This window comes from Astatotilapia calliptera, chromosome 18 (assembly GCF_900246225.1).
Source record: "Astatotilapia calliptera chromosome 18, fAstCal1.2, whole genome shotgun sequence".
Taxonomy (NCBI): Eukaryota; Metazoa; Chordata; class Actinopteri; order Cichliformes; family Cichlidae; genus Astatotilapia; species Astatotilapia calliptera.
This window is the reverse complement of record NC_039319.1, coordinates 15,472,027-15,493,910: the sequence shown is the minus strand read 5'-3', so window position 1 is coordinate 15,493,910 and position 21,884 is coordinate 15,472,027. Positions and strand designations below refer to the sequence as shown.

Genomic DNA, 21,884 nt, shown 5'->3' with positions numbered 1-21,884 from the left:
TTTGCTAGTTTGTCTCATTTTTTATTTAATTGTTTTATTTCAAACATATAAGTAATATAAAAAAAAATATTGGATACAAAAAAAAGGAATCGCTCTACCATACAATTTACATGCTTCAAAAGGGGTAGGATGAAGCTTACGCCTACTTGATCCTGCCCACCTTATTGCTTGTTTTTAATGTTGTCCAAGCCCCTTGAGTGTTTTGGGGAGGACATGCCTGCCATCTGCTGTTCAGTCTTAGTAATCTTAATCTTTGGTAGAACTAAAATTTGTCTCACTTGTCATCTGCCATCGTTTCACCTCTCATCCGAGAAGCTTCTTCAGAACTGAAGAAGCTTCTCGGATGAGAGGTGAAACGTCTTCAAGCAACTTAAAGAAGTCTTTTATTTGCAAGCTCCTTTGATTGTCATCTGCCATGTAACTGTTCTTAAGGTAACACCCATGTGTTTCAAGCTGTGAACATGATACAGCTATGACCTTATTCTCGAAATGGCTGTGAGGTCAAGTGGAAGGCCACGGAGACCGGACTGGAGAGTATGCATTGCTTCCATTTAGCAAAAAAAAAAAGAAAAGTCTCATTACAAAGACATGTTTTACTTAGTGTTTAATATTTAGGTTGCTAAATTATAGCCAGGCTGTTGGCAGGTGCCATGAGAGGGTGGTTACTGTCTGCAAGTGAGTTTTAAACATTTACCAAAAAGTTGCAGAAATATGTCGTGGTGTTGTTTTGGTATATTAAGTGATTTGAAATCAAGGAACCTAGCCTGTGCTAATTTGTGACACAGTACCGCAGTAGAAGGTTTGGACGTATTTCATGCCAACACAGAGGATAGCATTATCTAAACTATTTTCTTCCTCAGTACACATACTCTAGTTAGAGTATGGAAACTAAACACAGTGGCCAGGAGAGGATGAAGCAGAGGAAAGCAGCAACAGTGGATTACCGTCTGCTAGAGTTTCTGGGAGTTTAAATCAGGGTCCAGGCTACCTGCTGCTGTCAGTCACTGGCACTGGGGGGAAAGCCCGCACTGGAAGAGTAAGAAAATAACATGGAAGCCAAAGTTTGGGGACAAAAGGGTTAACACTGGCTTTAGTCACTTCAAGTAGAATGATTTTTTCCTAAAAGGAAATTGAGAGTCTATATTAAAAATGTGCACTGCAACCTGAGGTTTGTTGCCATGCTTTATCAAGTGATTTAATCAAAGTGAATACTTCACTAAGGATACATTTAAAGTATTACTGTATTCTAGTCCTTTCCACAATATGGACAATATGAAGTCATAACTTCATTCTGGCCCTGATGAGCTGGGGACAGCAGCTGTCACAGTGGATGTTGTGGAAAACAGTCTGCTGCAAGCTCAGTCAACCTCTCAGCCTAATCATAAGCAGATTAAGTGGATTTATTATTCACTACAACTACTGCAAATGAATGAACTATCAAGAGAGGCAGACTGATAGATTTATGTTTTTGTTCAGAGATCAGAGCGGGGTTTAATTCTATAAATAAGCAGAAGAATGAGGAAGCTGTTTGTGCCTTTGTCACCACTGCAAATGTTCAATGATATCAGAGTGCAGGCTGGATTCTGTTACTGGTAATATGATGACAGGGACTGGATTTGTGATGCAGTATCTAATGATGTCTTGGTGTTAATTACCTTCACATTTAACCTGGCACATCTTGAGCTGTTGTAAGCTGAGGTAAACTTTCATTAAGTAGAGACAGAGGTGGCAAGAGATTGATTTGAGCATCTCAGATTTGCACATCTAAGAAAGTCTGAAACAAGTGAACAACAACAAGCCAAGAAGTGGAGGTTCAGTTTTGTTTGCAGCTCTGTTAAGTCTTCAAATCATGAATAATCCCCTACGGGACATAGTTTTCAGAATTATACCCTGCCTGTGAATTTGTGTCAATTACCTTGACTATCCAAGTACAGAACTTAAATCAAACTCATTTTACATGTACTTTTAAGTGAAAAATCTTAAAGGAAACTCATCTTTCTGTCAGGATAAAGAAGTTTAACTGAACATTCAATCCTTGAGATATCTTAATAGGAGAAAAAAGAAGCAGAATTTGGATTTAAAAGTACAAAAATGTGTAAAGTTATTTAATTACTTAAAAGAATAAAACTCTATCTGTTACTTCATTACATGAATAGACATGGGGGAATTTTTTGTTTCGGAGTAGTAAAATCTCTAAAACCACGAAAATACAGTAAGTCCAAAATATATGCCCTCCTTTACATTGGAGGGGATAATTGACAAGTTTTGAATACAGTTAAAATGATATTAAAACAGAAGTAGTTAATAGGTGTTTAAACCTGTGTGGTAAAAAAAAAACTTTTTTGTGGGCCGATTTACATGAGCCTGATTCTGCTGGCAGGGGCAGAACCAGAATTTGTTTATAGGCGTGACTATAGGGGGGGGGGGGGGGGGGGGGGGGCACTAAAATCTTGGGGTGGCAAACCCAAAAAAAAAAAAAACATGAACAGTGCAGCATGTGATGATGGGAAATGTGAGGGATATATAAAGTGACACCTGGGTGAGGGCGGGGAGGGGGGGCGCGTGGGGGCACGGCTCTCCCTTGGTAGCGCCCCTGTCTGCCAGAGGTTTCTAACTGTTAAAAGGGAGTTTTTCCTTCCCGCTGTCGCCAAGGTGCTTGCTCATTGGGTGGGTCGTCTGATTGTTGGTGTTTCTCTGTATTATTGTTGGGTCTTTAACTTATAATATTAAGCGCCTTGAGGCGACTGATATATAACTAAACCTGAACTGAACTGAAACTCAATAAACTGCTCCTGCTTGACGCGTCCACACGCGGCACATTTACACCTAGTATGAGTTGTTTATGACTTGTGTCCGTATTGCCGTCTCCAGCCTGCAGCAGCAGCAACCCAGCAGAGGCCAGGCCAGCCTGCTCTCCTTCCCGAAGCCACCATCAGGCTATCTCCTATCTCCAAATGACAGGTCTATTTTGGAAAGGAGGCTGCGCCAAAATAGGCACGTCAGCTATGTGGCATCATGAGGCACCAGAGAAGAAAGAAAAAGTAAGTCTGCTCAACCGCCCACTGCAGGAGACGGGGGGATGTTTCACTATCTTGGATTTACAACCATTTTGAAATATATTTGAGGTCAAAGAAGACTTTTTCTTGCCCCCCATGTGGAGCCCCTGAACGCTGTTGGAGAGGGCCATCATCCGGAAATCCTGACGGGCTATTGATTGTTTGGCCCACATGATTCAGCGCCTGAATTTCCTGAGCGGTTAAGGACTCAAGGTGAAGAAGCAGTAACACAACAGTTAACTCATTTTCTTACAGTAAAGTTTACATAGGAACTTGGTCGAAGTTAGAATTTCTTTTCCTTTTTTTGTTGGTTAATTTGAGCTTAGGTGCAGCTCAAAGAGGTAGATAGCTGTCATTTTTCACCTGTGACTATTACAGGGGCGGATTTGAGTTCATTAGCTAACCGCATCATCCAGCTGAAGTTTCTGTTATATTTAAGTAAACACAAGCTCCTTTGTCGAATTTTTTCCGTGATTTTTTTTAGTCGTTCATTAAATTCCAGTGTCTTTTTTTACGAGTTTTCCTCAGCTGGTAGAAAACGGACAGTGCTAGAAATGAAGTATGTTTGTGAAGTGGGAGCTTTATCAAACAGCTGATGTCCCTTTCGCTTCTACAAATGGCAATGGACAGAGACGGAGTCTGACAGCTGAGGTTATTTTTGGGACAGGCAGTTAAAGCGGCGGAGGTGACAAAGCTGGTAAATGTCACTGTTTGAAAGACACATAAGCGCTCTTTCTGACCTTGTTGTGAGGGAATTTGTTTGCTATTTAGCTTCTTTCCCTTTGAATAGGTCTTTGTATTGATGAATGTCCGCTGCGGCAGGTCAAGGATATGTTGACTGATATATAGCTACTGTAACTGTCAGCTATAAATATGCCACCCTAACTCTGGATTTATGTCTATTTTCATAGCATAACATATTTTAGAGAACACATAGCAGAAGGCCAGATTTTACAATGGGTTTGTGTAAAGTTGACAGGTGTTTGTGGAGGAATATGATCTACAGGAAATAATAGTAAATGTATTTATTTTTTCTTGATATAGTTTTGTAATTTTTACATTTGTACTTCCTGGTTTATTTATACTTGCAGTTGAAGATTGGTGTTTTTAATAAAGGTTATTAAACTTGTACATATATAAAATCAGTTTTGTATTTATTTATTTAATATTTTTATTGTTTCAATTACTTTATTTGTACCCATGGGTAGATTTGGTCTGGAGTAGAGAGTCATCCATCTTCCATCCATGTTTGTCAGTGCAAACACAGAAAATATATAAGCTTAATAAAAAATACTGAAGAAATAATTATACTATAATTACAGAGAATTCACTTGGCATCATGTAGGATAGCAACGCTATGCTCGGTTAATCTGAGTAATGGCTGCTGGAACAAAGTTGTTTTGTAAACCGTATTGTTTTGCACTTTGGGACGAGAAGCTGAAAGTCACTATGCAAAGGGAGCAAATTGTCCAGTAAAATCATGCCCAGCAGACACTATAATTGTGGTGTACAGTGATGCTGAGCTCAGCCGTGGCTCACCAATCTGCCCTTTCTGTCCTTCACAGATAAATATCAGTTCAATTCCATTTTATATACATAGCACCAAATCACAGCAACAGTCACCTCAAAGTGTTTTATACTGTAAAGACTCTACAGTAATAGAGAGAAAACCCCAACAATCAGATGCCTCCCTATGAGCAAGCATGTGGTGACAGTGGGAAGGAAAAACTCCCTCTTAACAGGAAGAAGCCTCTGGCAGAATCAGGCTCAGGGAGGGGCAGCCATCTGCCATGACTGATTGGGGTCAGGGTTAGGTTGAGGGTAGGGCGAAAGGACAAAAGAGAGAGAGGCAGAAATCAACACCGTGACACCAAATAAAAAGGATAAAACAGACTAAAAAAAGCAGGATGAAACAAATGGTTTTATCAGTGTGGAGATTTTTTGCACACATGTTGCTTCAAAGTTGAGTTTGGACTCAATAACTGTTCCAAGATATTAATAAGACTTATAAGATGTGTAATATTTGCCCTTTGTTTGATCACAGGAACAAACGATGGAACAAAACTTGTTTGGAGGGGCCCCCAGGTTTCTCACTCGCCCAAAGGCATTTTCAGTGTGTGTGGGCAAGGATGCCACACTCAGCTGCACAATTGTGGGCAGCCCAACTCCACTGATAACCTGGGAAAAAGACAAGCTGAAGCTGACGTCCGGAGGCCGCTTCAAGACTGTGGAAGATGGAGACGCTTATCGCCTGACCATCTATGACTTAACTCTGGAGGACAGTGGACAGTACATGTGCAGAGCTAAGAACAGCGTCGGTGAAGCTTACGCCGCTGTAACCCTCAAAGTGGCGCTGCCGACAGAGATGTCTCAGAAGGCCCCTGTTTTCATGGTGAAGCCTGCCTCTGCACGTGTTGTTTTGGGCGGTGATGTTGTTTTCCACTGCCAAGTTGCAGCTTACCCTGAGGCCAACTTTGAATGGGAAAAGGATGGGCGCTACCTGGGGGAGACCAGTCGCATCAAGATCATTTCTGAGAGCGATGGCAGCACTTTAAAGATCCAGTGCGTACGAAACCTGGACAGCGGCACTTACACCTGCAGGGCCCAGAACACTGTCGGCCGCGCACAAGCTGCGGCTGCCCTCGTTGTAGATGCTCAGGATTCCCACCGCCAAGCTGTAGATAAGAGCAGCTCCCTTCTCTCTCACCTACAGAAGCGCAAAGAGGAGATCTCCATCTACCGCAATGAAGAAAGCAGCGCCTCCATTTCTTCCTCCTCCACGGCCAAAATCACGGATGCTTTCAGTTCTCTGGGCCTGGAACACGATCTGCGAGCATCTGCCCTGGCGAAGCTTCCTAAAGGTGTATTCACTCGTACCTGCACCGTGACTGAGGGGAAACATGCCAAACTCAGCTGCTTTGTGACCGGTCACCCCAAACCCCACACTATCTGGAGGAAGGATGGAATTAACATCAGCGAGGGCCGCAGACATGTCATTTATGAGGACCAAGCTGAGAACTTCATCCTGAAAATCCTGTACTGCAAGCAGACTGATAATGGCCTCTACACCTGCAATGCAACCAATATGGCAGGGCAGACCTACAGCGCTGTGTTAGTAACAGTCAAAGGTAAGCTATTACCATTTTTGAGCAATCGCAGTTAAGAAAATCCTCCTGAATTAAGTTTTTAGTAAAGATATGTTTGCATACTTCTAATAAGTATGCAGGGAAATATTAAGGCTGGCTTTACCTTATTTTTTGATAATGCTAACAAATCTCAACTCACTTTCTGTCTGTAGTACTCAGGTCAAAGACCCTAACCCTCTGAATATACAAATGTTTATAAAAAGCTCATACTTATGTACATATTTAATAGTTTAGAAGTCATGAATCCTTTTCTAGGAGACGTAAATGGTTTATTTGATGAGGATATTTTGAGCTGCATATTAATTTATTACACTGTTTATAACACTGTCATGGTGTATCTATAATCTGCAGCATCCGTTGTACTTAAATATCGTGTCCCCCATGCTCCAGTGTGACTCATTTGTATATTTTAATAGTTACAAACTGAGAGCAGTGCTTACTGGGAACTGTAATTACTCTTCTGAATCTTCTGGGTGTTGTTGTTTGCCTTTTAACAACAAGACTGAATTCTGGCTCATGTCCTGAAGTAAGGTGTTGTGTTGCAGCTATTTTCTGCTGGCGATGAGTAGTTCACAGTTGCTAAGATGGTCACTCACTCAGTAGATCACTTTGGCACACTGCTGATGTGACTTCCCTCAGGAAGATGTTGGTCCAGGATATGAAGCTGTAGAGTTGCAGATTTTAATTTCAGATATTAATTTCCAGTCAGTCCGATGTCGAGTGCCAAGCTGCCGATGTACCAGCTGAATTCAAAGTGCAGGAAAATTGGTTCTTTGTGTGATATTTTCCCAGCAATTTGGTACTTTGCTGGAGTTTTGCAGAAAGCTTTGAAATGGAAAGAAGTTTTACTATATGTGGCTAGAAAATAAATGGTAGTGTAATGGCAAATACAGTATCCAGCACATGAACTGCATGATAGTCTTTATATACCATTCTTTACATATGCACTGGAGAAGTAGTTTGCTAATACTCATCCATTTTCTTTAGTACTTGTCCAGTTTAGGGTTTAGGGTTGAAGTTAAGCTGGAGTCTACCACAGCTGTCAATGGGTGGATAAGCTGGATACACCCTAGACAGGTTGCCAGTCTACCACAGGGCTAACATACAGAAAAAGAAAGCTATTCACACTTACATTCACACCAAGAATCACCAGTTAACTTAAAATAAATGACTCTGAACTTTGAGAGTAAGCCGTAGTGTCCAAGAGAGAACCCACACAGGCAAGGGGAGAACGTGCAAAATTCACACATAAAGGCAGTGGATTGGAACAAGAACAAGAATATGAGATGAATAAGAGATGTTGACAGAAAGGATCCCATTCCTATCAGTGCACCTTATGTATTCTATAAATGTGACAGACTGTCCATGGTGTAACCTGCCCCTTGGATTTGGAGTTTATTGCCACTTCTGGTGATAAAAAGTAATCTTATGTTTGCTTTGGAAGCCATCCTGTATTTGAATCTTTGCAGTGCCTGTTTGGATGTTATTACAACCATGCTTGAAGCAAAAATAGTCAGCATGGCTAGATGAAATTAACTCACTTAGTCTTTGGAGAGCACAGTTTAGGAAACATATTGGAAAACATGAATGCAAATGTTAAATATTTTATTTGGCTATACTGAGTGCTCAGGTTGAACTTATCTCACTTCTTAAATCAGATTTTCTACACTTGATTCCTGAATTTAAATGTTCTAGTTTCTCTCACTTTATTGATATTTCATTAGCCTGACATATATTTGAATATGTGGGTAAATACATGTAGAAGTTGAAAGTGTGATGTAGTTCAGCTTTGGTTAAAGATTCTGTCATATTTCCTTGTGCCAGAACCCAAGGTGCCATTCAGGAGAAAGCTGCAGGATGTGGAGGTGCAGGAAAAAACCTCAGCCACACTCATGTGTGAGGTGCCTCTTAGTTCCACTTATACCAACTGGTTCATGGAGGAAACGCGACTGCAGCAAAATGCTAAATATCGCATGGAGCAGGACGGCACCCTCCGTCGCCTCACCATACACAACGTTACCACCAACGACGATGGAGTTTATATATGCGAGATGAAAGAGGGCAGTCGCACTGTGGCTGAGCTCACAGTCCTGGGTACGGTAGAGACTCTTTTTCTTTCCACTGTTCTTCTTCAGTGTTTGTGCACTTATCAAGTGTAATTACAATTGTCTATATGGGTTTAATGTAAATATTACATGCATCTCATGTGGATACTTAATGCGACATGACCTGGTCTGTGAATGTTTACTACATTGGACCATTATTTACTGCTATATCTATTTGAAAAATGCAGTTTTCAGTTCTGTTTTCTTCATCTCAAATCAGTTTCTTCTTATATCTCAGGTAACATAACTAAGAAGCTTCCTCGGAGGACAGTAGTTCCTGTTAGCGACACTGTCATCTTCTGCGTGGAGCTGGAACATCCCTATCCAGACGCCTACTGGACTCGCAATGGCGAGAAGTTAAAAGAGGATTCACGTATTTCAATCGGCTGCGTGCTTAGACAGTACACACTCACAATTAGAGATTGCCAGGCAGAGGACTCTGGAGAAGTGGCGTTTGTGGCTGGAGACTGCAAGACATCCACCCGATTCTCAGTTACTGGTGGGTTAAATGTTGTTTGATACATTCTAATGATATCTGTAGTAAATATATACAAAATATCTTGTGGCAATTGATTTAAATTCAATTTATTTTATTTATATAGTGCAAAATCATTTCAACAGTTGCCTCAAGGCGATTTTTATTGTAAGGTAAAGATCCTACAATATTAGAGAGAAAACCCAACAATCAGACAACCCCCTATGACTAAACACTTGGCAACAGTGGGAAGGAAAAACTCCAGCCATCTGCTGCAATCTTTTGGGGATGAGGGGAGGGTGACAGGACCCTTTGGTACAATAATGAACCAAACATTTATTGAATTATACAAAACAGTGTATCTCGATATATTTCTTGTTGTTAGGTCAAATATCAGCATATATTACGTAAATACAAAAGAAGAACTGAAACTAGTACTCCAACTAAATAACATCACAATATTTTTCTCTAGCTGCCCGGAAGCATCCTCCCGATCCCCCAGTTGACGCTGTGGTGCAGAACAAAACAGAGTCCTCCATCACCATTCAGTGGTCTCCTCCTGACAGTGACCGCCCTGTCCCCATCAAAGGCTACGTTGTAGAGCGAAGGAAGGTTGGTACCCAAATGTGGCAGAGGTGCAATGCTGAAGAAACCATTGTCACAACAGAGTTTACAATCTGCAACTTCACTGAAGAAGCTAGCTACCAGTTCCGTATCTCTGCCATTAATGACTTTGGGCAGAGTGCCTACCTGGAGGTACCTGGAACCTTCTACCTTGGTAAGACTGAATTCTCTGTGATTGTTGTCATTTATGTCTATGTTTGGTTTTTGTTCTTCCTTCTTAAAATCCTGTTTGTGGGCCTCTTTTCAGAACCCACTGCAGAAATCAGAAAAGGTCTGATTAACAGCACTGCAGTCTCCGGTGAGGAATTCTCCATCTCTGTCGAGCTGTCTGCTGTTTGCTCAGGCTTCTGGTCCCTAAACGGACGCCTTTTGCGCAGCGGAGCCGACTACCTCATCACCAGGTCAAAAAACATACACACATTGCTCATCCGAGTTGTGACCATGGAAATGAATGGAACTGAAGTCAAGTTTGTGGGTGGAGGCTCACAAAGCAGTTGCATCCTCAATGTGAAAGGTACATACTAGAGAAATGACCTCAGTCCTATTAATTTGTGTCTTTTTTTGTTTTTTTTCTTCCAATCAGTAATACCCTCTTACAGTGCCACGTTGTTTTCAGCCCCTTCTGTTAGGTTCACCAACAAATCCGATCATCTAGAGGTGGTGACCTGCAGTGCCCAAGCCACTGCTCAGCTGACTGTTGAGGTGTCAGATTACGACACACAGGTTAGTGATAGAAATATGTAAATAATTTGTTTTAGTTTTTGCCTTTACAGACTCTATTAAAACAGCTGTTTTAATATAACGTTTAACGTCTTTTTGAAAGAGCTTTGTAGATGTGTCAATAGGATATTTAATTATCCTAATTCTACGTCTACATATTATTATTGTAGGGTCTACCTTACAATATAAAGCTCTTTGAGGCGGCTGCTGTTGTGATATGGCGCTGTATAAATAAAATTGAATTGACCTGACAAAGACAAAGAGCTTTACTTGAGTAATTTACTTAAGTACTGGTTTAATGTACTTGTATTTTAATTTAAGCACTTCTGTGTAGTGTTACTTCCTGCTTCTACTCTACAATATTTTGATTCAAATTCGACATGATTAATGTGCTTACTTTAGGTACCTCAAATTATATTTTGACTATACAACTTGTGCACTATTAGATTACTTAATAGGATTATAACTTTTACATCTGTATACATTTTTTTCATTTTACCTAACACAAAATTCTGTTTTAACTCTTGTGTAACACAACTTTTCACTTTTCATTAAATACTCAAATTTCCTGTGACCGCCTTGTTCTTTGTCCTCCAATGCTACACCCTTGGTGCACCCTTTTCTGAATAATCTGCAAATGAGACACTTTTGTGTTTGAGTAATTCCAGTTAACATTAATAGCACATGTATGTGTTTGTGTGATCCTAACCTGTTTAATTTGGAAAGCATTTCTGTATTTCTTTCTTCAGGTGGTTTGGACGAAGAACGGACGGGAGCTAAAAATGGGCAAAAAGTATGAATATGTGCTTAATGACCGCAAGAGGATCCTGATGGTACACAACGTCACTGAGGAAGATGTGGGCATTTATGATTGTGTGTTACCTGATGACAAGATGTCCATGCAACTCACTCTTAAAGGTATGTGTAAAAATTGCAGCTAACTTTACATCATTTGTTGCTTCAAATCACAATTAGGATTTTCCAGAGAGGATTTTTGTAATAGGAACTAGGTTCAGGGTGCAAAACACCTCAAATGATTTACTGGAATGTGAGCTGCTCTGATTGGTTTTATCTTTGAGGCATCAAACAGATTCATTAGCTTGTCTCAAAAGAAACTGCCCGTGCTTTCAAGGACAAAATAAAACAGGCAGAAATGGTCCGCTCTAACTCAAGTATGCTCTCTGTTTATTTTTCTGTTTTTAACTGTAAATGAATTTCCACATTAAGTGACTTCATCCTCACTCTAACCCATTACCCGAGTATTCCTGCCATTAAAAAAACAAAAACAAAAAACCCCATAAAAATGTGAAAGCCTAAAAAATTTAAATGCAAGAAAAAAACATCCATTAATTACAGGTGACATGTTTTAGATGAGTTTTTTCTAATGTAAATATCTCATAAAAACACAAGAACATCATCCACATGTCACATGATATGGACCCACAGCATTATACAATTCAAAGTAAAGTTAAAGAAAGTTTCTTCATCCTCTGCTGATCAACCCTCTGACCTGTGATGTGCTTTCTTATATTTAACGGGTCACTGTAAAGTGGCTGCTATCGGTTGGAATTCATGTATGATAATTTAATAACTGCTTCCTTTTACTTTATTAGAAAGGAAAGGAAAACATGTTTAGTCCTTTTGTTTATTTAAATGTTTATTTTAAATTAATTGAAAATAAATCCTGAGAAGAAACTGCTTCTCAGGCTGCCCCTGTTGTTGGAAGTGGTTGGGCCGTGGCCAACCCTCTTCCTAAACATGAGCTCCTGCGTTAACAATCCAACCAAACTTTTAAAAAAGACATTTAATTTTATTATTACACATAAGTCACATGGTAACTTTTTATTGCTTTTCCCTCCCTAAGATGAACCTGCCAAATTTCTAAACAAAGCCAGAGGTACCATGGGAATGTCATCGACTCTCAAAGGAGATCTTGAGCTGAGCTGTGAGGTTTCATCTGCCAGTGCTGCTGTTGTGTGGAGAAAAGATCAAATGGAAATCACTGAGGACCAAAGAACTACCATCATCTCCAAAGGGACTCAAAGGAAACTCATTATCAAGAGTGCCAAGAAGATTGATGAAGGACATTATTCGTGTGAGACAGCAGCTGACAAAATCACATTCCAGGTTAAGATAAAAGGTAACACTGCATGATGGCACAAGGCTGGGTTTTTTATGTTGATTTGGGAGTATTTGATGGCACAGAAACTTCTTTTTTCCTCACAGAAACTCCAGCTGTAGCTGCCTTCTCCAACAAAGAGTCAGTCCAAAAGGAAGTGAAGGCCACTCTCTCCCAAAAAGCAACTCTTACTTGTAATGTGTCAGATAGCAAGACAGAGGTGAAATGGTACAAAGATGGCAAGCTGTTGATATCCAGTAGGACCATATACTCAGAAGCAAAAGGCAACACTCGCCAGCTGGTGATTGAAAAGGTGGAGAAGAGTGATGCTGGAGAGTATACCTGTGAAGCTGGAGGGGACAAGCTAGTCTTCAAGATATTTGTCACAGGTGGGACAGCCTGGTTGATTCATTTAAATCTAAAGATTTTTAATCTTTATAAATGTATAAAATTCATAGTAATGCTCATGGTGTACATTTAATCATCTAAACCATCCACTATCTTGAAGTGCCAAAAATATACATATTTAGATTTATCATATCATCCTATCAAGCGCTAAGTGTGTGTTTCATATTTTGCCTCTAAATTATTCCAATCATCTGTGATTTTAAAGCTTATGACAGCACTGCTCTTCTTACTTGTGTTACCCTCAGATTCCCAGTCAGCTTTCATCAACAAGGAGTCTATTCAGAAGGAGGTTAAAGCCATGCTTTCCCAGAAAGCCACGTTGAGCTGTGAGGTGGTCGATACCAAGACAGAGGTGAAGTGGTACAAGGATGGCAAGCTGCTGACTTCCACCAAGACAATCCATACTGAGTCAAAGGCCAAGAATCGCCAGCTGGTGATCGACAGTGTGGAGAAGAAGGATGCTGGAGAGTACATCTGTGAGGCTGGGACTGAAAAGCTTGCCTTCAAACTACAGGTGGCAGGTAGGGGCAATGATCTAACTGGTTTGATTCATGGGGCTTGCAGGTGCTGCAGAGAGAGAGAAATTTATCATCCATATTCATGGTCTCCTCAGACACACAGGTCCAGTCAGCTTTCTCTAATAAGGAGTCAATCCAAAAGGAGGTAAAAGCCACCCTGTCACAGAAAGCTGTTCTAAGCTGTGAGGTATCTGATAACAAGACAGAAGTGAAGTGGTACAAAGATGCCAAGCTGCTGAGCTCCAGCAGGACAATCCATACTGAGTCAAAGGGCAAGAATCGTCAGCTGATGATTGACAGTGTGGAGAAAAAGGATGCTGGAGAGTACATCTGTGAGGCTGGGACTGAAAAGCTCACCTTCAAACTGCAGGTGGCAGGTAAGATCTTTTGAAATCATAGCATTACTTAGTTTCTATATTTTGAATAAATATCATCTGATGTTTTTTCCTTTCATGACTCCTCGTTCAGAGGCCCAATCAGTCTTCTATAATAAGGACTCTATACAAAAGGAGGTGAAAGTCACTTTGTCCCAGAAGGCCACTTTGAGCTGTGAGGTTTCTGATTCCAAGACAGAGGTGAAGTGGTACAAAGATGGAAAGCTCCTGTCCTCTAGCAAGACTATCCACACAGAGTCTAAGGGCAAGAATCGTCAGCTGGTGATCGACAGTGTGGAGAAGAAGGATGCTGGAGAGTACATCTGTGAAGCTGGGACTGAAAAGCTTGCCTTCAAACTACAGGTGGCAGGTAGGGGCAGTGCCCTAACTGGTTTCTAGTTTTTCCTCTTGAGTTATGCGCCTTACAGATATTAAACCTATTTGTTTCTGGACAGCAAAGAATTTGAATTTATTTTCATGGTTTCCATAGACACACATGTCCAATCAGCCTTCTTTAACAAGGATTCAGTTAAGAAGGAAGTGAAAGCCACCATCTCCCAGAAGGCTGTCCTGAGCTGTGAAGTAGCCGACGCCAAGACAGAAGTGAAGTGGTACAAGGATAGCAAGCTGCTGACTTCCACCAAGACAATCCATACTGAATCAAAGGCCAAGAATCGCCAGCTGGTGATTGACAATGTGGAGAAGAAGGATGCTGGAGAGTACATCTGTGAGGCTGGGACTGAAAAGCTTGCCTTCAAACTACAGGTGGCAGGTAGGGGCAATGATCTAACTGGTTTGATTCATGGGGCTTGCAGGTGCTGCAGAGAGAGAGAAATTTATCATCCATATTCATGGTCTCCTCAGACACACAGGTCCAGTCAGCTTTCTCTAATAAGGAGTCAATCCAAAAGGAGGTAAAAGCCACCCTGTCACAGAAAGCTGTTCTAAGCTGTGAGGTATCTGATAACAAGACAGAAGTGAAGTGGTACAAGGATGGCAAGCTGCTGAGTTCCAGCAGGACAATCCATACTGAATCAAAGGGCAAGAATCGCCAGCTGGTGATTGACATGTGGAGAAGAAGGATGCTGGAGAGTACATCTGTGAGGCTGGGACTGAAAAGCTTGCCTTCAAACTACAGGTGGCAGGTAGGGGCAATGATCTAACTGGTTTGATTCATGGGGCTTGCAGGTGCTGCAGAGAGAGAGAAATTTATCATCCATATTCATGGTCTCCTCAGACACACAGGTCCAGTCAGCTTTCTCTAATAAGGAGTCAATCCAAAAGGAGGTAAAAGCCACCCTGTCACAGAAAGCTGTTCTAAGCTGTGAGGTATCTGATAACAAGACAGAAGTGAAGTGGTACAAGGATGGCAAGCTGCTGAGTTCCAGCAGGACAATCCATACTGAATCAAAGGGCAAGAATCGCCAGCTGGTGATTGACAGTGTGGAGAAGAAGGATGCTGGAGAGTACATCTGTGAGGCTGGGACTGAAAAGCTGGCCTTTAAGATACATGTGCAAGGTATGCCTCTATGGATGTCACACTTATAATAATATAGTGTAACGTGTAAAACATATTTTAGATCGTTTAATGCAAAGGCTTCTTCACAAAAAAGTGTTTTTGTGTTTGCATTGAATACATTGTTGGTTGCTTCAGTTGTGGGATGTAGTATTTGGTTTAATTTGATAAAAAATTGTTGCAGCCTTTGAGTAGAAAATTGAGTTATGTTGTTCAAATGACCTGCTGAGCTCCATGTTTTGGTCTCTCTGGTTACAAGATCTGGTATCTTTAGCTGGTTATTTGCCAGGTTCTAGTTATCTGAGTTATCATGCATTTGCTGTGCGTTTTTGTGTGCTTTCAGTTGAACTGTTGTTTTTGTACAGGTAATTGTACTGTCACCTTACTCCATTATAGTTGATAACAAGACAGAGGCGGAATGGTAAAAAGATGACAAGCTGCCAAATCCCAGCAAAGCAGATCACATGGATTCAAAGGGCAGGATTACTTAAATGGTGATTGACAATGTAGAGAAGAAAGATGCTGGAGGTTATATGTTAAAAGCAAGTGAAAATTGGGGATGTAACATACAGGTTAAGTGTTTTAACACCTAAAAGAGAAGTACATGCAAATTATATAACAAAAACTATGTAATAGTTATTGTCATTGCTGTTATTTTAGTAACTATTAAAAGTGAATATTACAGTAACTCACTGACTCCTGAATCATCAAGCATCATACATCAATGTTGAATTTATAGAAAAAACTGTTGCAAGACAGATGATTGTCTAGGCTCTTTGTGTTGCTCTGAGTGGAGATGAGCTGAAGGTGGTGGGCACTAAGTTTGGAGCTTTCAGGTGGGGCATTGTAAAGACGTTGTAAGAAAAAGGAGAGTACTGGAACACAAAGCAAAAACATGACAATAATCATGCTCTTATAATATTCTTTGGTTGTGAAAATTGTAATTTAGACATTATAGTCAATCAGCTGATCTGACTCGTCATTTACATAGATTTATACATTTATAGAGATTTTTTTAAATACTTTATGAAATCTTTGTTTAGGTTTATTTTCCTGACACCTGAATTGAGTAAAACTGTAACAGAAACTCAATGAAAGATTTAGAAATTTTTGTTTTTGGTTTGGTGGAATTGCAGATGTTTTCACATATTTGCATATTTTGTGGTCATGTTAGATTTTAGCTGTTAAATATTGTTCCCTGGTTTTGGCTTTGCTATGTATTTATCCACTTTGTTGCTATGAAAATTGATTTTCTAGGTTATATTTATCTCACATCACACTTAAACTTGCTACATTGCCATGACATTAATCACTGTTATTTCTGCAGAGATCCAAGTGAAGTCTGCCTTCTCCAGCAAAGAGTCTATCCAAAAGGAGGTGAAAGCTACTCTCTCTCAGAAAGCCACTCTCACCTGTGAGGTATCTGATATCAATACAGAGGTAAAATGGTACAAGGATGGCAAGCTTCTGACCACCAGCAAGACAGTTCATGTAGAGTCAAAAGGCAGGAGTCGGCAGCTGGTGATCAACAGTGTGGATAAGAAGGATGCTGGGGAGTACATCTGTGAGGCTGGGTCTGAGAAGCTGCCCTTTAAGATACAGGTGTTAGGTAAGCTCAATAAGTTGTCTCTAGTACTTTCCTACTGTATGTCAATGAGCTTTAAAATAGTCTTGTTGTGTAGTATTTCTGCCAGATTGCCTCGTTTGTATCCAGTAAGTTGAGTCATAGTTGCTTAAAGTTTTTTTGCATTTCACATTGATTGATGTTTTTTTTGTCCATTTGCTGGTCAGAAGCCCCAGCTGGCTTCTCTAACATGGAGTCAGTCCAGAAGGAAGTGAAAACTTATCTCTCACAGAGAGCCACGCTTAGTTGTGAGGTTTCAGATTCCAAGACAGAGGTAAAGTGGTACAAGGATGGCAAGCTGCTGACTTCCAGCAAAGGAGCCCACATGGAGTCTAAGGGCAAAACTCGTGAGCTGGTGATAGAAAAAGTGGAGAAAAAGGATGCTGGAGAATATACGTGTGAGGCTGGAACAGAGAAGCTGGTATTTAAGTTGCAGCTAACAGGTAAATTTATTTTAAATATAACATGTTGCCAATGGATTACCACTTATTTGTACAAAGTACTGAAAATAAGTTCTTCTTTCTAGATTTAGCCATAAAGTTCCAGAAGAAATCTGTCAAGGACACATGCGTGGTTCAAACAAGTGAAAGCATTGTTTTATCCACTGAACTGACCTCAGAGGGCGGTAGTGTGAGATGGTTTAGAGATGGCATGGAGCTCAAGGAGAGCAGCAAGTATGAAATGAAAAAAGAGGGCCTTTCTCGTACCCTGATAGTGAAATCTGCAGAAATGAAAGACAGTGGAACGTACTCTTGTCAAACTGCGGATGATAAACTGGAGTTCAAAGTTCAAGTTAAAGGCAGGTCATAGAAAAGTCTTAAATACAACTCTCATGCATGTGCAGATGCAAGATTTTTCTTTGAACCTTTCCCTCTCATGCTTTCTTCTCAGATTCAGCTTTGAAGTTTGTTCTCCCTTTGAAACCTGCCACAGTGGAACTGGGAGGTACACTAAGCCTGATTTGCGAACTAAATCAAGCTTCAGGGGATGCTGTATGGCACCATAATGGCCGTGAGATTAAACCTGGAGGCAGGTTCTGTGTCAGAGCAGATGGTGCTAGGCGAATTCTCACTGTGACTGGCATGACCAAGGAAGATGAAGGAGAATACAGCTGTGAATGTAGAAATGACAAGACATCTGCTAAAGTCTCTTCTAAAGGTAATTAACTAGTTTAACTAAAAAAACGTCTTTCCAGGATGGAAGCCTTTTCTTTTATATAATTATGCTTTATTCCTTTCAGCACCAAGATTAGTGAGGTTGGTCACCAAACTGAACAACGTGGTTGCAACGGAGCGAAAAGATGCCGTTTTCAAGTGTGCCGTCAGCCCAGCAGACGTCAGCGTCAGATGGTTCCACAACAGTATCCTCATCGTTTCTGGGCAGAAGTATAAGCTTGAGCAAGGTGGTGGCAGCCACTCACTTACCATCACCTCAGTCACTCAGAAAGATGCAGGAGAGATAAGTGTTGATGCAGAAGGCAAAAGCTGCAAAGCTACTCTACAAGTGCAACGTAAGATAATAATGGGAATTATTGTTTAACTGTTTATATAAATGAACACATACTTCCATCTAACATTCTTTGTGTCCCTTCCAGATGAACCTGTGACTTTCAAGAAAAAGCTAGAAAACCTGACAGTGGAGGAGCAAAGCGAAGTGAGGATGGAAGTGGAGCTCAGTAAGGCATCGGATGAAGTCAGGTGGATGAAGAACAGTGTAGTGCTGCAACCTGCAGGAAACATGGAGATTCGGGTAGAGGGAGCTAAGCAGGCTCTGGTCTTCAAGAGTGTGACTTATGCTGACCGTGGCATCTACTCTTGCGAAACTCTGGATGATAAGACCCAGGCCAAGCTCAGCGTGGAGAGTAAGACTCATCAAGATTAATGTTTTAAATACAGAATATGATGTGCATAGCATACAAGAAGAAGAATGTCATTGTCATGGCGCTTGTTATCACAAAATCAGTCCTACGTGTTAACACTCTTTTCCTTTTCCCTTCAGTGAAGAAGATCCAGGTAATAAAGGGTCTAACAGAAACCAAGGCACGTGAAACAGAGACAGTAACACTTGAGGTAGAACTCAGTCAGGTCAATGTTGAAGGCTCCTGGAACAGAGACAGGGTCAAATTAAAGTCAGGGCCAAACTGCCATATCACAGCTCTGGGAAAGAAGCACATCCTGACGTTGTCCAGTCTCAAGCAGGGGGATGCAGGAATGATTTCCTTCCAGGCAGAGGGAGTGCATACTTCAGCTAAACTGATCGTCACAGGTAACGGTGGGCTCATGTTTGTCCTGATGAGGTCTAGGTTTCCTAAAAAAAATCCAGTCTAAAAAAAGTCTAATGTGCTGATTCTACAGAAGCTCCTGCTATGATCTCCAAACCTATTATGGATATGAGTGTTCCTGAGAAGGAGAAGGTTACGTTTGAATGTGAAGTGTCCAGAGCGAATGCAGATGTTAGATGGTTCAAGGTGAGAAATTATTACTGTCTGCTGATTTAAATGTGTGCAGTACACATGTAACATTTTGAATAACACCGAATCTGCAGGATGAGGTAGAACTAAAACCGGGAAAGAACTTTGCTATTCATTCATTGGGCCAAAAGCGCACTTTGGCCATCAACAAATGCTCCCCTGAAGATGGAGGCACGTACATCTGCCGTACTACTGATGATAACACCTCCGCCAAGCTCACTGTTCATGGTAATTACTAATTATGCAACAAAGTAAGGAAATCAGTAAGGTACAATTAATCTAGGTTCAGTAAAGTTTTCTGTACTTGGCCTCTTTTTCCTGCAGCCAGAGATATCAAGATCATCAAGAAGCTGGAAGATCTGGAGGTAATGGAGAAGGAGAGTGCTAAATTTGTCTGTGAAATCTCACACGATGAAGTGGAGTGCCAGTGGTACAAAGGAAACACAAAACTCAAAGCCACTGACAACATAAAGATGAGGCAAGAGGGTAAGGCCTCAAGAAATTGGAAAACCATTTTAATTAAGCTAAGCATGTAGTGCTACAGGATTTGCCTTAATAAAGATTGGGAATAATAAGGATGTTTTCACGATGGTGTCTGTTTCTAATTCCAGGCAGAACTTATGTGCTGCTTTTCAAGTCTGCTACCCCAGAAGATATGGGTGAAATTAAGTTTACAGCTGAGAAAGCATCTTCAACTGCTAAACTTAAAGTGAAAGGTAAACGAATATGTGTTCTGTGCACTAAAATCGCATAACACTGAATGCATGGTTGCATGGTAATAGCTTATCAGTCCAATGCTGTTACACACCGCGATGTTCAGTGTGGCTGCAAATGGATTATTTCTTCTCACTGTGTTAAGAGCTCTTAGAAAATTGCAAACAATAAAACACACGTTTAAATTTGATGAACAGCTTGACTTCTGTTAGTCGGTTATTCTCCCAGAATGCGTCCACATCATTTACTGATACAAACAATAAAACTTGAGGAAGTATCATTCTAAGAGAGTCACCACATTGTGCCATTCTGCATATATTTATTCTTTCTATTGGTAAGATATAAAATCCATTTGCAACTTCACATTCACATTGTCACTCCTCATTGAAGCTTGATGGCAAAATGAGCACTCAACAACAGCACAGCTTTACAGTTTTATAATTTTATTCCAGAGGAAAAGCATTCTTTTCGTTTTTAATGTGTGATGGCTTATGAAGATTGGATCTCAAAATCTCCAGCAGTACAAGAATGTGATTTAATTGTGAAACAGATTACTTGTACCCACAATGCAGTATTGTTTCACCAGTGTTTTAGTCTATTGCTATGTGATTTCTTGACAACATGCTGGCACCATAATATATGTTTTGTGGTTATAAATTAGATATTGTTAGGGCAGCACAGTGGAGCAGTTCATGGCATGAAGGTCCTGGGTTTGAATCCACCACCTGGCCGTGGGCTTTCTGTGTGGAGTTTGCATGCTCTCTGTGTGGCTTCCTCCCACAGTTCAAAGACATGCAGTTGGTGGGATTGGGTTAACTGGTGATTCTAAAGTGCCCACAGGTGTGAATGGTTGTCCATCTCTCCGTGTTAGCCCCAGGACAAACCTACAGGATAGCCTCCTGCCCTATGACACCTATGATAGGCTCCAGCCTAGGCAACATTATGACATCAACAATATGTGGTGTAGATAAGACTTCAGGGGCCTAAGATGCATTTGTGCCAATTTTTTTTTGATCGATTGTGAAGGAGGATTTTGTAGGCAAACAAACAGATTTTGTGTGTTATAGTAAGATGTACGGTAGCCCTGAGAGGCCAAACAGACTGCAACTTAAGAAAACACCAGCAATAAGAAAAATGCTGCAAAAGCACGGAAATAGGAAAAACGACAAAGGAAATAGGAAAAAACAGGTTTCCAAAAGCACAAGGAAAGGGTTTCTGGGGAGACAATGACCCGACGGACCAGTTGCAGGAACCAAAATATGCTAAGAATTGCGCTGGGAGACACTTAAAAGATGTGGAGGATCTATCGGTTTTGTGAGGAAACAAAAGATGACTATTAGCCTAAAAATCTGTCATCAATATTATATGAATCATGATAAAGCACACCTACAATGTTTTGGGTTCCTGCAACTGGTCCGTCGGGTTATTGTCTCCCCAGAAACACTTCCCTTGTGTTTTTTCCTATTTCCATTGTCATTTTTCCTATTTCTGTTTTGTTTTTTCCTATTTCCGTTGTTGTTTTTCCTATTTCCGTTGTTGTTTTTCCTATTTCCGTTGTTGTTTTTCCTATTTCTGTTGTTGTTTTTCCTATTTCCGTTGTTGTTTTTCCTGTTTCCGTTGTGTTTTGTGTGCTTTTGCAGCGCTTTTGTTATTGCTGGTGTTTTCTTAAGTTGCGGTCCGTTTGGTGTCTCACGGCCACCATAAAGATAAGATATTTAGTGCATCTGATTTCTATTAGTATGAAAAGATCATTTGATCCTGAAAGAGAATAGCTGTCTAGTTTTGTATCAGTTGCTGTAACTTGCATATATGGGCTAATTTTATGTTAGTGCCATTATATACTCTTTCTTTTTTCTTTAGCTTTTGCAAAACATGTTATATTTCAATGAAAGCATTAATATATCATCAAAAGCATTAATATGCAATACAATTCATATACCATCTGAAATTACTTTAACTTATGCATAGACACCGGCAAACCCTTTGCAGCACACATAATAGTTTTCATTGATTAA

General features: G+C 40.5%; 1 protein-coding gene across 1 annotated transcript in view; it reads left to right on the top strand.

The window, feature by feature from the left end:
- Positions 1-2,940: 2,940 nt before the first annotated feature.
- Positions 2,941-21,884, top strand: part of obscnb (obscurin, cytoskeletal calmodulin and titin-interacting RhoGEF b) — a 60,691-nt gene continuing 41,747 nt past the window's right edge. The window contains 28 exon segments of the mRNA XM_026148958.1: positions 2,941-3,269; positions 5,101-6,184; positions 8,027-8,296; positions 8,546-8,806; positions 9,255-9,560; positions 9,654-9,920; positions 10,023-10,129; positions 10,876-11,044; positions 11,991-12,266; positions 12,353-12,634; positions 12,899-13,174; positions 13,267-13,548; positions 13,640-13,915; positions 14,036-14,317; positions 14,410-14,610; positions 14,613-14,690; positions 14,783-15,064; positions 16,389-16,670; positions 16,853-17,128; positions 17,212-17,484; positions 17,577-17,843; positions 17,926-18,195; positions 18,280-18,546; positions 18,684-18,950; positions 19,040-19,152; positions 19,230-19,383; positions 19,480-19,641; positions 19,767-19,871. Coding sequence (XP_026004743.1) covers positions 5,110-6,184; positions 8,027-8,296; positions 8,546-8,806; positions 9,255-9,560; positions 9,654-9,920; positions 10,023-10,129; positions 10,876-11,044; positions 11,991-12,266; positions 12,353-12,634; positions 12,899-13,174; positions 13,267-13,548; positions 13,640-13,915; positions 14,036-14,317; positions 14,410-14,610; positions 14,613-14,690; positions 14,783-15,064; positions 16,389-16,670; positions 16,853-17,128; positions 17,212-17,484; positions 17,577-17,843; positions 17,926-18,195; positions 18,280-18,546; positions 18,684-18,950; positions 19,040-19,152; positions 19,230-19,383; positions 19,480-19,641; positions 19,767-19,871 — 7,126 coding nt within the window. The 5' untranslated portion in view covers positions 2,941-3,269; positions 5,101-5,109.